This window comes from Wyeomyia smithii, chromosome 3 (assembly GCF_029784165.1).
Source record: "Wyeomyia smithii strain HCP4-BCI-WySm-NY-G18 chromosome 3, ASM2978416v1, whole genome shotgun sequence".
NCBI classification, from domain to species: domain Eukaryota; kingdom Metazoa; phylum Arthropoda; class Insecta; order Diptera; family Culicidae; genus Wyeomyia; species Wyeomyia smithii.
Window position 1 is genome coordinate 245,347,280 of NC_073696.1, and position 17,109 is coordinate 245,364,388.

Here is a 17,109-nt window from a genome sequence, read left to right on the forward strand (position 1 = left end):
GGCAAATTTTCAAATAATAATAGCAAACTGTGGGAACCGAGACAGCATGAAATACAGAATACAACTAATGACAGTTCGCCAGCTTTCAGTAGAATAGTTATTTAAGCCAACGTTGCGGGACGTGCCTAGTTTTACGGAATTTCTTTAAATAAACATATAAGGATGAAAAAATTTATGTACGCACAAGTAAAAAAATCTGCAAAAGAATTATGTTATCGATAACTTGGGAGAACGGAAACAAAGTTATGTGAAATGGAGGGAACATTTTATGAAGTAGAAAGAAGGTAGATCATTCCGGAAACGATTGACTGACGGATAAGTTGGTTATTACTAGATCCGCAAAAAATAATCGAAATACATCACAAACAAACATTTTGCCAACGCTGGCTTTTCCAGCGAATTTCGTAGTATTTTGATATAAAGTAGTATTTGATTCAACATAAAATGTCCCAAAATATGCGACTGTATTATTTTCTAAAGCCTGTAGTACACTCTTTGACCGAGCGTCAAATATTTGTCACTTTTTGATAGATAAAAACTTGGTCAAAGATAATTATTTGTCACTCTCCAATTTTACAATGGGGCAAACACGGGCAAACAACAACCATGATGTCAAATAAATTTGACCATTATGTCAGAAGGTCAAATATTTGACCATTAGACAAAGAGTGTACTACAGGCTTAATAGTTTTGATTGTTTTCTAGTCGCAAAACTATGTCAGTTTTATCAAAAAACATTGAAACTGCATTGTACTGTGCGAGAAATAATCATGCAATATAACATCGCTAGAAATTTTCGCGTCGCTGGACTCACCAGCGAATTGCAGAGTAGTGCTGCAGCGACCATATTTATGTGGTCTATCAATCGAAACCCCAACTTGTCATAAACTGAGCAAATTTGTTTCCTTTTGCTACGTCTTTTCTGATAGAGTGTAATGGTTTAGTTACACCACCGAACGCAGTATGTCGCTAGTATCAAAACCGAAAGTAATCAAATGTCATCTGAAAGCAAGAAGTTTGCTCTTTGAGCGAGATCCGAACAAAACACAAGAACAGCGAGAGGAGAGGATCCGTCGAATCGCGCAGCAGTCGATGGTGCCTTTTCGATTGCGTTGGATGTGTGTAGTGCGGTGTGTGACGTAAAAGCGGACCATTGCTGCTTTTAACCCAATAAAATATCGCAAATCAAGTTACAAGGCCAAACCCCAATCTACATGCAGAAAATTCACCGAGCACTGAGTGGAGCAACGCGCACAGCTGCCGTTTTTTGCTTTTAGTTTATATTGTTTCACTTTACGGCCTGCTGGGCATCCCGTTATGCTGAAATCTGGATTTACGAGTTTGAAACGTTAAAAAAGGGCATTCATCGATTCTCACGTGTGCTCTGTATTGGAATCCTCCGACTGGAAAACCTAGTGTAATTGTGCATCAAAAAGGCTCTAGCAGCTAGTGTGATTATCAGTGCGTGTTATCAGTGGATTCTCCAACATCGAAGCTAATGGTACACACACATTACAGTTAGTAGTGAAAGATATTTTTGGTTCCCGTACACTGTACAGGAGTGACCCTGCAACCGGTGTGAAGTGAACTGGTATTGCTTCCATTATTCGGCATCCCTCACATCGCATGCTTTGTGTGTGTGTCTAGTTGCAATATTGTCTGCAATCGACGTGCATTAACGGGATAACAATCCCGTTATCAGTGATCTTTAGCAGCAGCGAGACGTCCCGAAATCATTAACCTGGGATCTAACGATCGTAAGTTAGTTACAGCTGATTAATGGTTGTTATGTATTTGACAGTTTCAGGAAACGTTCTATTGCCAGCATCAATTTAATTGTCCACTATGTTGTAGTACAGCCACCTGAACAGGAAGTTTAAGTCTCGAAATGAAAAAAGTCTTGCTCCAGGGTAGCTACCTATTTAAACTTTTTATGAGATGATGTCTGCACAATGATGCAATAGTTTTTTTCCCTCGAGCAGTCTCGGCGCGTACCGTTTGTTGCCAGTCTTGCTTTATTTACATATCAAACGGGTTTTTTAATGCAATACTTCACCTTATTGTACTTTAGAAACAATTCCAAAGGTGCAGAAAATGCCTACAGATGCAGAAAATAATTAGTTGAGACGTTTCACCTCTTTCACTATTTGAACAAGATCCAATTTAATGCTTTGACAATTCAACTTATCCTCAGAGCTCCATTGCAGGCAAAGCTTGTTCAAACAGCAATCTGCTAGATACTTTAATTTTCCCACAACATGGATTTATGTGCCTCTGCCAGATAGTGGAATCTAGAAGGTCATACATACACACATACAATATGGATTTATGTGCCTCTAGTTAAATAAAGAAAATCCATGTGTAATTCCTCGATAGGTATCAGTTTAAAGTTGAGAACGCCAATTGTTGCAAACTTTTGGGACAACAACCCGGTCTATTCTTCATGTTTTTGCAGAGCGTACTCACACGTGGTGGGAACAAAGAATTCTTTCGACATGGACATGGTATCCATTCATTGCCAGAAAAATGGCAAAATAGCATCGTAGAATGAAAAATAAAATACAATATCAAAGTTTAGCTTTCTTTCTGGTAAGTAAAAAATTTAAAACCCAATAAAACATTCAAATACCGAACTTTAACACTTATCTTACAAAATTTTTAATGTCGTTGGAACTGAGGTTGTAACGCTGTATTTATTTCTGCACAACCCTCAATGTTGTATATTGAAACTATATCATTGAATGTGATGTTATAATTCTGCATTGCATATTGTTTGTTATACATCAATTCTTTGCTCGTCGCCTCAGACAAATCTTGATTTATAGCTTGTAAGAACTGACTGAGGGAAAGTATAATAGCATGCACAAACTGCAAGACATGCAATATTATCCAAAGACGGGAAGTTTAGTAATATATATACTTTTTTTGATATAGGTAGATTATAAAGCGGGTTTTAGCATACTGGTATTTTTATAAGTTCTTGACGGTTAATTCGCAATCCAAATTGTCACCTCAGCATCACTGTGAAACGCTGTTGTTATGAATTATTAATGTTGTTATGAATTATTTCTGTCTTATGGTAGACATCGAAGCGCGTAAATGTAATCGAACAGATTAGATAAGATTTGCTAATTTCTAATTTTGAGACCACACCCTAAAACAAGTAAAAAACAAATCATTGGGATGCAATGCTAGTTATCTGTATTCTCTGCCAATAAAGCAGTATTATACATAGGGCAAAATAATTGCCATTCGCAGTGAGTAGTAGAATTTAGTTCCTGCCATCATGGCAACACTAGTTGTGATTTGCCACACGGATTTCGCTGTATGCAGAAAAACCTAAACCCCCTAAGATGTATGTATTACATAGCAAAACACACCTCTCAATAAATAGTATCTCTCAATGATGTAGAGCAAAAGTGAACGTAACAGAGCACGAGAAAACAGCAACAACTTGCTGGGTGGAATAGGTTTTCGTTCACAAAGAATCTATTACGCAATACATCAGCGCGGTGTTTAGTGTATGCTTGGCTACTACTACCAAGAGGTGCGAACAGTTACACTATCCGTCCATTCATCAATGCAGGCTGTGAGACTATATCCAAATCAGTACATGGAAAGGGTTGTACTCTGGTAGTATTCAGCCACCCTCTGGTTCAATCAATGTAGTAGATTTCTGTAGTACCTTAGGGAAAAGTAACAAAAGCACTTTCAATAATCTAATACAAATATCGAGAAGTGGCTTTTCGACGCTGACGGAAGTGTTTATACAATCTATTTACCCAAATCAACAGGTAACGCCATTCGGAATTAGTATCATGTAGGTATGTCACCATCACAGTTGGTGCGCAGTTGTATGCACCTGTATATAAACACAATTTACCTCCAGCAGCACGTAGATGCAAAAAAGCACAACATCAAGATTGAACCATTGCGTTCGTTAAAAGCAAGCGACAATCTTTTTTCGTGTCTCTTCAGTCAAGAAAAAAAGCATGTCAAATGATTTTTGCGAAACGACATGACAAGAAAGAAATGAAAGAAATTAAAGCTCATTTTGGATCGGCTGTGTAGACAAAGGCCGTAAACGACTTTTATGGTTGTTGCTAACTGAAAACTTCGTTTCGCTAGTCGAACGCTTGTCTGTTACTGCTTTCACTGAATCGAGACAATTCGATGATGATCGACAGACCCGAGCTTGGTAGACGAATAATTTCCGCTGCTGAGAATCGTGTCTACAGATTTTACCATGGCGCCTAATTAGTGTGAAAGTCCAATTTCAATATCGTTGATGGTTTGTCAGAATCAAGCGTTTTTAGTTTTCAAGATTCCCTTTGTCTTTGCTAACCAGAAAAAGCTATCGCTTCAATTTATTCAATTTATTTCAGTTCGAATTACTATTTAAATTTTATCTGATTATTGTCGCCACTCAATCCAGATTTGGTTGTGAGTTTCACTCAAATTTGTACAGAGTCACGTTTCGGCATCCAACTTTTCTGCGGTTGCGTGAATGAAGCAGCAAATTATTTTCATGTATCAAACAAATCAAACAAACAAAAGAAACATTATAATCAGATTATCAACCGCTAATCACGGTCGGGTGCTACTATTTAGTGTCCTTCGTTCAGTCGAAGCAGGTAGTAAAAGCCTGGCTAATGGATACAGGAACCCCTAACGTTATTACTCCTGCTAGCGAGACGCTCCGTCACTTCATCGAGAGAAATGAAAAAAAAGAACGTACCTAGAGATAATGAGATTCGATTGCAACCGTTGCGATGTCCTCCATATTTTGATGCTCTTTTCCATGCATGCTTGCGGACTGTGCAAAGATAAACTCAATTTCAAAAGCAAACACGGGTGATCCAAGAGAAATAATTGCTGTGTTGTCTACTTACGTTTAGATAGTTTTAAAATAATACAAAGTTTGAAAGCTTTTAAAATTTGTGGGACCATAATCTTGGATTTAGAATTGTTCGCCTCAACAGTATACTGTTTCCGGGTTCCAACTGAACCGAAGTTTTGACAAATATGTATATCACTGTGCAGTACCATTTCTCCACTCTTTATTGTGCTGCACACGTGAATCAAATTTCACATGCAATTACGAACGATACTTTTGTTATGTCTCTTCGCTACAGCACACATTAGAGAGAACAAATATTCGCAACGGTAGCATAAAATTCTAATTCACAATGCAAAATCGCTTTATTTTTCACCAGCAATATGTATAAACATATTTTACTCGGCGTTAGCCGCAAAAAAATGTGAATAGTACATAGAATAATAGCAGCATCGTTTGCGAAAAAAACACGTATGCTTTAAAGTAGTTAAACATACCGATCGCATAATCATCGGATGAAACGTGACAATAAAACATATATCCCTATATTGCAACGTTGCACAACAAACAATCAGATCGGTTTTCACAGCGAACGTAACAGATTGTGTGCGAAAGGTATTATATTTGCTCACACAAAGCCACGGCAGTAAATTTGCACGGTACAGTTGGGTGCATTGATATCATAATACGAAGTAATTAATCAAATTCACCTAATCGGTTTGTTCTCCACCCCTTCCTCGCAAGGCTTTTCATCACGTTCAAATGATTTGTTGACTGACGACGTCTAACGCCAGGAGAAAGCTGGAATTATCTAGCCAATTTATTTAATTCAGAAAGCCCTTGAAAAAGCAGACTACGTCTAACTGGAAGTTACAGGTACAAAATGAATAATGTCACTATGGGAAAAGTGTTGGATCTGGAGCGTTCATATTTCAGTCATTTCGTATCAGATTCACGAAAATTGTCTGAAATCAATGAAATAGTTTGGACAGATCCAATAGATATAATCAATTTTTTTTTTATAAAACTGTATATTTCAAACTTTATTTACAAATACATAACACAGTTATGGTTTTTATCCTAACTTAAAGCTAAATGTTACAGGAGATGCCGTTTACCCGCGGCGTTCTCGGGATTACTTTATTATTCGTTAGTGTTCGGAAGGGTGTCTTAGCCTATCTTATTTTATGTTAATCTAACCGATTACCCGGGGTAGCCCGGGGTTAGTACCTATATTGCACCACTCACACGTTCTCACAGTTTAATCATATAAACATAGGCTGGTTATAGCACATTCACCCACCTTCCAAACTCTTTTTTATAAAATTTCTGTGAATTCCATCTTTTGTCATACAAATATTGGCACAATCGGTGGGAATTTCGAATTGAACGATTTTTCGCCGGACACACTCCCTTATAACTTTAACGACTTGCGAGATCCTTACAGATCGTGGCGGACCGGATTTTCAACGATTCCCCAAAGAGAATGTCTTCTTGTATCTTACGATGATTTTGTAGACGAAATCTCGCCTAAATTCACACAATTGAGGAGGTTTGAATATTGTGCAAGAGTGGTCATTGACCAAAAAACGTTTTACTACAGCTTTTTAAAATCGCTACATCGCACTTCAAAAACTAACTAAAACAGATAAGCAACTGTTGCATACAAGTATCGATTATCGATACTTCAATTCTACCTAAAATATATAGGAACCAAATTAGAGTGCTGTTCGGATTCGAGCAGCTGTGTCAAAAAAGATTCTAATAAATGCGAACGACGTGAAGTTGAGCGTCAGTTCATTTCCAGCATCCAACCAGTTAAGTTGATTTATTTGTAACTAAAGTGTAACTAAAAGAAAGCCCCCACGGAAGGTGATTAAGTGGCAGAACCACATAATATATTATAAGATAGAATCTTCAAACTTTGGTCGTTCTAAATTACTTCTCTGGAATTGAAAACCAGACGTTTATCGGGTTTTCCAGATTGATATTAATAAATAAAGAAGGATAATATAGTTGGCGACGAGGATATTCGGTAAGTATTAAGTAACTTTTGAGGTTACCTTTTCTATTGCGTGAACCATAATTCAGCGGAATTTTTTTTTTTTTTTTCGCTAGTTTAGCATCATTTTTTTATAACAAAAATAGCTTTCCGCGATCCGTCATAGTACACAAAAAGACCAAAAGTGAGAATTACATTTAATTTCTGGTAAAAAAGTGAGTGACAAACCATTTTGCAAATTTTCGTGGCGTGGGTTTTTGTGTCGTTCTTTTGTCTTTAAAGACAAAGGCTTTTTGTTTCTACAACAAAAGTGATTTTTCGTTTTTTTTTGTTTTCTTTGTTGGACGAGGACAATTGGATTTTCGGACAATTGGATAATCGGACGAGGATAAAAGTGAATATTTTCCTGAACCACTGGATTGACTGGCTGGTTGGCATACCGGCATATGCAGAGTAAAGGAAATCATTTAGCAAAAGACGCAAAGGATATTATAAAACAATACAACAGGATACTCAAAATACCCTTTTGCCTTTTAGGAAGGATCCGGTGAGTCGTTTGTTTTTTCTCCTTTTATTGTATTTTGGGCTAATTGTGTAATTTTTCTTTCATATATACATTTGTACTTTGCCCAATATAACAATTACATAAAATTTATATAATCCACGAAGAAAAGATTCTCATTGTGATATTTTTTATTTAAATATAAGTTCATTTTTGATTTTTGGATTTATATTTTAAATTATAGCACCATGCCCCAGTTCACTACTACAATAGAACCTTTTAGAAAGGGTACTTCTTTTTCAAACTGGGTAGAGAGGCTGGAATTTTTTTTCTTAGCCAACAAAATTCCAGAAAATGAGCGTAAAGCGCACTTTGTGACGCTTAGTTGACCATATATCTACGCAGAGTTAAAACTTTTATTTCCTACAACCAACTTATTGGACATTCAGTTCTCGACGATGGTAGAAAAACTTAAAATGAGAATTGACAAAACAGCATCGGGAATATGTCAGAGAATTTCTTTTAATCAACGTTGTCAAAGGGCAGACGAATCTGCTGAAGATTTTCTTTTAGCTTTGAAGCTACAGGCAGAACTTTGTACCTATGGCGTATTTAAAGATACGGCCATTCGTGACCGTCTTCTAGCTGGTTTGAGGGAAGTTTCTCTCAAACAAAAAATATCTTGGTGATGCTGACCAAACGCTTGAGTCAGCTGAAAAGATTATTCAGACATGGGAGGCGGCTAAGAGTAACATACAAAGTTTAACGCCAGGGCCAGTATCCATAAATAAATTAGTAACAATTAATGAACCGATTGGTCCATCCGTGAATAGATTGTTTTCCACTAACAACAAACCTCAGAACAAATCTGTTAAAGATAGGCTTGGATTTAAACCAAATCATAAAAGGCAAGCGACTTTCAGAAATCGAAATCATTCTCATGATAGGCGTTGGAATTCGACAAATTTTAAACCGGCAGGTTTCAGGGAAAATCAATTTTATCCAAATCGCGTAAAAGACAATAGAGTTTGCGATTTTTGTGGAGTACGAGGGCACTTGAAGCGGCGTTGCTTCAAGCGGAAAGACTTAAAACGAGAAGCGATTAACCTGGTGGATCAAATGAAACCAGGACCCTCTGGTACACAAAATCTGCCGGCTTTAATGGAACGAATGAGAACTGAGGAGACAGATAGTGACTCGGATGAAGGTATTCTGGAATGCATGAATGTGACGTCTATAAATAAGGTTAATGAACCATGTTTGGTGCATGTGCTGGTAGAAGGAAAACAGTTAGAAATGGAGGTTGACTGTGGTTCCTCCGTTTCTGTAATAAGTAAAACACAGTATTTCTCACATTTTGATAAACCATTACAAAAATCTTTGAAGTAATTGATAGTTGTCAACGGTGCCAAACTGATTATTGAAGGAGAAGTTAAAGTTTTAGTTTCTTTCAGGGGAACAACAGAGGTTTTGAAACTTTTAGTACTTAATTGTGAGAATAAATTTATTCCTCTGTTTGGCAGGCCATGGTTGGACGCCTTTATTCCAAATGGGAGAAAGTTTTTCTCTAATTTTTTGGAGATAAATAATATTATGGGAGACAGCAGTTGTTCAATTGTCTCTGAAATCAAACAAAAATTTGGACATTTATTCCAAAAAGATTTTTCTTCGCCGATCAAAGGTTTTGAGGCGGATTTAGAACTAAAACAGATAGACCAATTTTTAAAAAATTTTATGACGTTCCCTATCGTTTAAGGGATAAAGTTATGTCGTATTTGGACAAGCTGGAGCGAGAGAAAGTAAATACTCCTGTTCAAACTAGTGAATGGGCTTCTCCAGTGATCGCAGTAGCGAAGAAAGACAATGAAATTAGACTTGTAATTGATTGCAAGGTTTCTATTAACAAGGTTATTATTCCAAATACTTACCCGTTACCTACAGCCCAAGATCTTTTTGCTGGTTTGGCTGGGTGCAAAGTTTTTTGTGCGCTAGATTTAGAAGGCGCATATACCCAGTTAGCTCTTTCTAAACGTTCAAGAAAATTTATGGTGATAAATACGATTAAGGGCTTATTCACTTATAATAGATTACCACAGGGTGCATCGTCTAGTGCATCAATATTCCAGCAAGTAATGGATCAGGTTCTAAAGGGTTTAGATTTTGTTTATTGCTATTTAGATGATGTTCTCATAGCAGGGACTAGTTTGGAAGATTGCAAACAGAAGCTTTTTGAGGTTTTAAAAAGACTCAGTAATGCAAATATAAAAATCAATTTTTTGTAACGGTTCTTCCATATTTGGGACACATTATTAGCCAAAAAGGGCTGATGCCTTGCCCGGACAAAATCTCTACAATTCAGCAAGCAAAAACTCCTAAGAATGTGACAGAACTCAAATCTTTTTTGGGTTTAGTAAATTACTACAATAAATTCATTCCTCATTTGTCTTCAAAGTTGTATCAATTATACAAACTTTTGAAGAAAGACGTTAAGTTTATATGGACTGATGAATATAACAAAGTTTTTGAGGAAAGTAAAAAGGCTTTGCTGAATTCAAATATTTTGGAATTTTATGACTCAAATAAACCTATTGCGATCATTTCGGATGCTTCCGGCTACGGTTTGGGAGGAGTAATAATTCATATTATTGATGGGGTTGAGAAACCCATTTGTTTCACATCATTTTCTCTCAATACAGCGCAAAAAAATTATCCTATTCTTCATCTTGAAGCTTTGGCGATAGTTTCGACTATCAAGAAGTTTCACAAATATTTATATGGGAATTTTTTTTATGTATATACCGATCATAAGCCTTTAGTAGGAATCTTTGGAAAAGAGGGTAAACATTCAATATATGTGACTAGATTACAGCGATATATTTTAGAACCTTCAATTTATAATTTTGAAATAAAGTATAGGCCCTCTGCTCAAATGGGAAACGCGGATTTTTGTTCCAGGTTCCCATTGGAGCAGATGGTGCCAGCTGAATTTGATAAAGAATATGTCAAAAGTATTAATTTTAGTCAAAGTTTGCCAATTGACTATAAACAGGTTGCTTCAGGAACAAAGAATGATGAATTTCTGCAACAGATAGTGACCTATATGAAACGTATTGACAAGCGTTTTGGAGATATATTTTCGAGTCAGCAAGACTTGGAACTTTTTGACGATTGCTTGCTCTTTAAAGACAGGGTGATTATACCAGAGGCAATGCAAAGCGATGTTTTAAGACTTTTACATGCCAATCACGGAGGAATGGTTAAAATGAAGCAATTGGCAAGGCGATACATATATTGGTTTGGGATAAACAAAGACATAGAAAATTTTGTTGCTAGTTGCGATGCATGCAACGGTATGGCGATAGTCCCAAAATCTCATATCAAATCTCAATGGATCCCTACTAATAGAGCTTTTAGTCGAGTACATATAGATTTCTTCTTTTTCCAAAACCACATTTTTTTAATTATCGTGGATAGTTTCTCAAAGTGGGTGGAAATAGAGTGGATGAAGACAGGTACGGACACAGGAAATACATTGAAAAAGCTCGTTGCATATTTTGCTCGATTTGGTTTGCCTGATGTTCTAGTTTCGGACGGTGGTCCTCCATTTAATTCACAAGCTTTTGTAGATTTTCTTGAAAGACAAGAAAATTAAAGTCTTTAAGAGTCCTCGATACAATCCTGCCAGTAATGGTCAGGCGGAGAGACTGGTAAGAACAGTAAAAGAGGTACTAAAGAAATTTCTACTAGATCCAGAAGTAGCTGAATTGAATTTGGAGGATCAGATTAATTTATTTTTCATAAACTATCGTAATAGTTCGACAATTAATAGACAATTTCCATCAGAAAAAATCTTCTCTTTTACGCCTAAGACACTAATAGACCTAACCGAATGATGAGGTTAAGGCAAAGGATAAAAAAATCCTTTGGAAAATCTGATGGCTGGCGACGAGGTGTGGTACAAAAACCACGACACACGTAGCCATGCTCGATGGATAAAGGCAACATTTCTAAGGCAGGTTTCTAAAAATGTCTTTCAGGTGGAAATTGGAAACGTGCCAATAAGCGCACACAGAGGCCAAATTAGGATGGCCAAAACAAACTCGCTCGTTCAGCCAAACGTGCGTTTCTCTGTCGAGATGGCGGAGTCAACGGTGACTGGAGGAAACCAGGAAGAGGTGCAGGAAGGATTCAGGGGGTTCCCAGAGGAGTTTTCTGCGCGTTCGCGGAAAAGGAAAATAATAACAAATTCTCCCGTCAAAAGATCGAAAAGGAAAAAGGTCGTTAAGACCGATCGAGATTTTATATACAATTAATTAATTATATTAATGCTCTGAATTATATTGTAAATTAAGAAACTGATCTAATCTATTTTCCGAATAATTATAAACTTAAAACTATGTATCTTATATTAGAAATAATTACATGTTATATTCTTTTTCTTTTTCGCAAATTCAGATTATTTATAAAACTTAAGAATTAATAAAGTTTGTTAATTCTTTCAAATATTTTAAAAACTAAAAAGGGAAGAGTTGTTGCATACAAGTATCGATTATCGATACTTCAATTTTACCAGCGGATAAGCCCGGGATGGCGGCCATACGGACGAAAGGCGGGTGCGTGGTTCGGGAGTTTGTGTCGACGTCGAACGAGGGCTACGTGGTTGCCAAGGAGGACGGGGTATTCTACTGCAGTTGCTGTGCTCCGCCGCGTTGGTCTACGGAAAGGTTCGCCCAGATGTGGCGGGCGTCTTTGACGCTTAGGCTGCTGAGTGGGGAAGCCGCTGCACTAACCAGAGGGGCCAGATCCTGTTGAAAGCTTTGACGAAGCTCAACTTAGATCTGGCAAATGTCGGTGCACCTATGGCAGAAACGGCGCGGAATCGATTATCGACGTGACGTTCGGCAGCCCCGGACTGATCACGAAACAGAAGGTAGACAACGGCCACACTAATAGCGACCACCAGTCGGTCAGCTATAGCGTGGATACTAGGCGGCAAGTGACCGGTAAGGCCAATACCCCAAACACTCGCGGCTGGAAGACATCGCACTTTGATGCCGATGTATTTGCGGAAGCAATAAGATTGGACCTCTAAGGGGAGAGGGATCCCCGGTGGGCGGACCAACTTGTTGCTATACTATCACGGGCGTGCGACGCCACCATGTGTAGGTCTTGTCAGCTTAGACGACTGCCTCTTCCCGGATAGTGGAAGCAACAGCGACTGGTTCTATTGCCGAAGGCCGGGAAACCACCAGGTGACCCATCCGCATGTAGACCAATTTGTCTGCTAGACACAGCGGGCAAGTTGCTTGAGAAGGTAATCCTCAGCAAACTTGTGAGATTCACCGAGAGTGAAACCGGTCTGTCAAGCAACCAGTTCGGCTTGTGTAAGGGTAAGTCCACGGTGGATGCTATTCTCTCCGTCACCAAGACGGCCGAGGAGCACTCCAACGTAAAAGAAGCTATTGCGCAATCGTCATGCTAGACATGAAAAACGCGTTCAATAGCGCCAGCAGGGACTCTATAGCCTGGACGCTTCGGGGTACCTCAAGGTTCCATCCTGGGTCTAGTACTCTGGAACGCCATGAATGACGGTGTGCTGAAGCTGAAGCTTCTACCGGGAGCGGTGATTGTGGGCTTCGCAGACGATATAACTGTAGAGGTCTACGGCGAGTCGGTCAGCGAGGTCGAGTTGAAAGTAGTGCTAGGACTATCCGGATTAAAATATCCGGATATCCAGCATCGGATATCCGACAAATATCCTAAATCCGGATCAACCGGATATTCGGATATTATCCGACAGGATATCCGGATTCTCGGGTACTCGGATTTCCGGATATCCGGATTTTTTAATCCGAACATAGTTTAAAGAAAATTAAGCAGAGTAAATAATTACTTATGAAAGCCATTTTTCGTGTTACGTTTTATTTGATGAGGCTTCAAAAGACAGAAAACAATTACGGATATCCGGATAGTAAATATCCGGATACCCGAATATCCCACTAATAGATTATCCGAAGGCAGCGATCAGTGCCGGTGGATGCACTATCGCCTCGAAGCGATCCTTGAAGTTCTTGGGGGTGATGGTCGATGACAAGCTCACGTTTTGGAGCCACATCGGATACGCTGGCAAGAAAGCTTCCACGACTATAGCGTATTTAGCAGCAGGTGTAATCTGCTAGCTAGCGTGGCAACGTCCTACTCAGGTATGGTGGACCCGTGTGGTCGGAAGCGTTGGGTGCTTCCAGTTACCAATATGTGTTCGCAGAGGCGAATGCCAAATTAGGCAAAGCCTCTTTAAAAAAAAAAAAAATATGCGTTCTGGCTGGCATGATGCCTATCAGCATCATTGTCAAAGAGGACGTAGAGTGCTTCGACCAACGTGACACGATGGTGTACCTCTCTTGTGGCAGCGAAAATGGTCCAATTCTATAAAAAGAAAGATAGACACACCGACTCATCCCGGAGATAGCTGGATGGATCGAGAGGAGCCATAGAGAAGTTAACTTTCACCTGACACAGATGCTGTCAGGCCATGACCGCTTTAGGCAATACCTGCACAAGTTTGGGCACGCGGAGTCACCGATGTGCCCACAATGTGCGGTTGCGGAAGAAACCGCTGAGCATGTGCTATTTGCTTGTCCACGTTTCGCACAGGTAAGGAGCGAAATGTTGGCAGTAAACGGGTCGGATACTACTCCGGAAAACATAGTGGGAAGGATGTGCGAAGACGATGGTACCTGGAGAGCAGTCATCACGGCTGCATCCCAGATTGTTCGATCGACGAGACAACCATCGAAATGCCAGTGAAGGCTGACCTTACCTTTACTTAAGCAGTAAAGTCAATATATTATCAAATTGTCGTGTGGTGCATTAAAAGCACACTCGTCCTTCTCCATGAAGCAAAGCCTAACGGCGGTACCAGGGAGATCAGAATGCGAGAAAAATGGACAACCGTAATCCTTTTATGGTTGAACAATGAATTTTCACGCCCTCTTCTGTTTACTTTGTGGTCACTATTAAGTCTCTATTTGATCACTGTTTAGATGAAAAATGTCACTAAAGTCACTATTATTACTCCAAGTCCGCTACCAGCCCTACATCATACGTTTCTCTGGCCAGTTTTCTCGCAAAACCGTCTCATTTTTTCAAAAGGAAAGTTAAAAGAGGTACCTTGTCGACATCAACGCGAAGAAAGGGTACGTAGTTAAGAGCCGGAAAACAACCTAACCCCTAATTAAAATTTCCACTTATTAAAGCGGAATCTGTAACCTTCCGGCTACGCACATACTTACACGCATACAGATAATGTTTAGTCTGTCGAACTTAATCAAGTATATGACATTCCGCTTTTTAGTTGTTATTTAGAACTTTGGTTTTGTCATAACATAATTTCTGAAGTTTTTTTTTTTAGAAATCTTATAGACGAGCAGTATAAAGCCATAATTTATTACCATCTTGAGATTATTTAGAATTATTTACAAAGATTTTTCGAACTAATTCCTTTTTTTTATAACGACTTTTTACCCGCCAACTTCATATTGTATGGATACAAATTGATGAAATTTTGGTTAAAACTAGTTTGGAGAGTTTACTGGTTATAGAGATTGCTTCCACCAAGCAAGAAGTGCTTCAACAAAAAATAATGGGTGCGGTCTAGGAAAATCCAGACCAGTTTCACAGGTGTTTGGGGAACTTCTCGGATATATTGATAATTATAATCGACGACTGATTAGGTTGATCGTCAGTTTATTACTAAAAAGGGATATGTACAGAGAGTGTGGGATCTGGTATCAAAATCGTAAGATCGAGTAAGTGACCGATTGTGTTATCGGGTTATCGTGTGCGGAGAGTATCGGCGTTGAGCGTGAGTGTTAATATAGGGTATGGTGATGATAGTTGCCACAATACCTTCCCCTTAATTTCACCAGTAGCGGCAAGGGATTTTAATTTGGCGTCCCGATCTGGTTGTATAGGGCTTCTCCTCTGGCTCAGGTTTGGTTGGTGCTGTAGAGGTGTCATCAGTCTGGACGAAAGCTGCCTTCAGCCGATCGATAGAAATCGGAGATGGTTTACCGTTGATATCGACTATGTAGACCTTTTTCTTCCTTCGAAGTACACGGAACGGTCCATCGAACGGTTGTGTAAGTGGAGGTTTAATTACGCCAACTTTTACGAAAACATGGCTGCATGTAGCCATCTCCCTCTGAACGAACGGTGTCCGGTTCGAATGATTGCTTGTGGGGGTAGGCCGAATACTCGCCATGGCTCGCTTTAGCTTTGTGATGAACTCTAGCGTTGGTTTTAGATTGCTGCTGCTGGCTGTAAAAAATTCACCGGGCAAGCGAAGTGTAGTACCGTAGGTACTGTAGATGCACGTAAGTCTTCTTTGAGTGACGATCTCATGCCGAGTAGCACGATCGGCAACGATTCTGTCCATCGTGGATTCTGATGGCACATGATCGCGGCCTTTAGTTGTCTGTGAGTTCGCTCAATTTGTCCGTTCGCCTGGGGGTGGTAAGGCGTGCTGCGAAGGTGGGTGATACCGAGCATCCTGGTTAGCTCGCCGAAGAGCTCTGATTCAAACTGTCTTCCCAAGTCAGTGGTCACGTTAGTGGGCACTCCGAATCGGGCGATCCAGCCACTCACGAAAGCTTTAGCTACCGTAGTTGCCGTCATGTTGGGGATTGGGATAACTTCTGGCCAACGAGTAAATTTGTCGATTAGTGTTAAGCAATAGGCATTACCTTCTGATGGTGGTAGGGGCCCTATGATGTCCATGTGGATGTGCGCAAATCGTCCCTCTGGTATGGCAATCTGCGATGTAGGTGATTTGTTGTGTCGATGCACTTTGGATTTTTGACACGGAATGCAAGAGGTTACAAATTCTCTGCAATCTCGTCGCACCGATGGCCAAACGTAGCGGGAAGTGATGAGGTGTGTAGTTGCACGAACTCCAGGGTGCATAGGTGTAGCCATAGGGGGGCAGGGGAGGGGGGCATTGCCCCCTCCCCTAATTGTTGGCACTGGTGCAGAATTTTGCTTTCAATAACTCTAAAAGCACATAACGACATCTTCAGCCTATAGAAATATTTGTATGTAGTATCAGTCAGATAAAAATAATTGATTAAAATGCTTGTTGCGTGGAATAGCACAGGTTTTTCAGTTGATCCACCAAGGACATAGCAGCGGCAAAAGTACCGGGCAAATCCGCCTGCATCAACTAGCTTGGAGTATCGGAACCGAGCTGTGGCAATTCCTTACCATTGTTCTCTTGTAACCTCACAATGTTCCTGCCTACGCGTTGTCCTTATTGCATCCCGCTAACGTAATACCCATGTCGTTGGAAGAGTTCAAGTGCAAAACCGAAGCTTTCGTAATTTTTTACGAAGTTAGCAATCTTGTTGGAGAGGTGGAATTCTGGTATCAACATTGCAGCAGCATGAGAGCAGATCGTAAGAACTTGGAGGAGCTGGATCTTATAAACCTGCTAGATGAAGCCCGTTCTTTCTTCCCTGCGACTGAGAAAGCAATTAAAATATCACTTGCTCTACCATGTGAAACATGCATGATTGAAAGCTCGTTCAGCACATTACGTCGGGTGAAAACCTGGCTGAGGTCAACAATGGTTGAACAGCGGTTTAGTGCTCTCTGCTTGCTGAGTATTCATCGGCAGATGGTTAACAACAATCGTGAGAAATTTACTGAATTAGCACTGGAGCGATTTGTGGAGGACAAAAGGAAGATGGTTTTTATTTAACAACATTGTTA

General features: G+C 39.6%; 2 protein-coding genes across 3 annotated transcripts in view; one reads left to right on the forward strand and one right to left on the reverse strand.

Moving 5' to 3' along the window:
• The first annotated feature begins 1,069 nt into the window (after positions 1–1,069).
• The window catches only part of LOC129732673 (high affinity copper uptake protein 1), an 80,795-nt gene continuing 64,755 nt past the window's right edge, over positions 1,070–17,109 (forward strand). The window contains exons 1-2 of one of the 2 annotated variants that reach the window (XM_055693756.1): positions 1,070–1,757; positions 7,189–7,386. The gene's annotated coding sequence lies outside the window, so the exon portion shown is untranslated. The remainder of the gene's footprint in view (positions 1,758–7,188; positions 7,387–17,109) is intronic. The other variant, XM_055693755.1, reaches the window with a different exon arrangement.
• LOC129729168 (uncharacterized) lies at positions 15,263–15,778 on the reverse strand. The gene has a single exon (XM_055687653.1). The coding sequence runs from the start codon at positions 15,776–15,778 to the stop codon at positions 15,263–15,265; it is 516 nt and encodes a 171-aa protein (XP_055543628.1).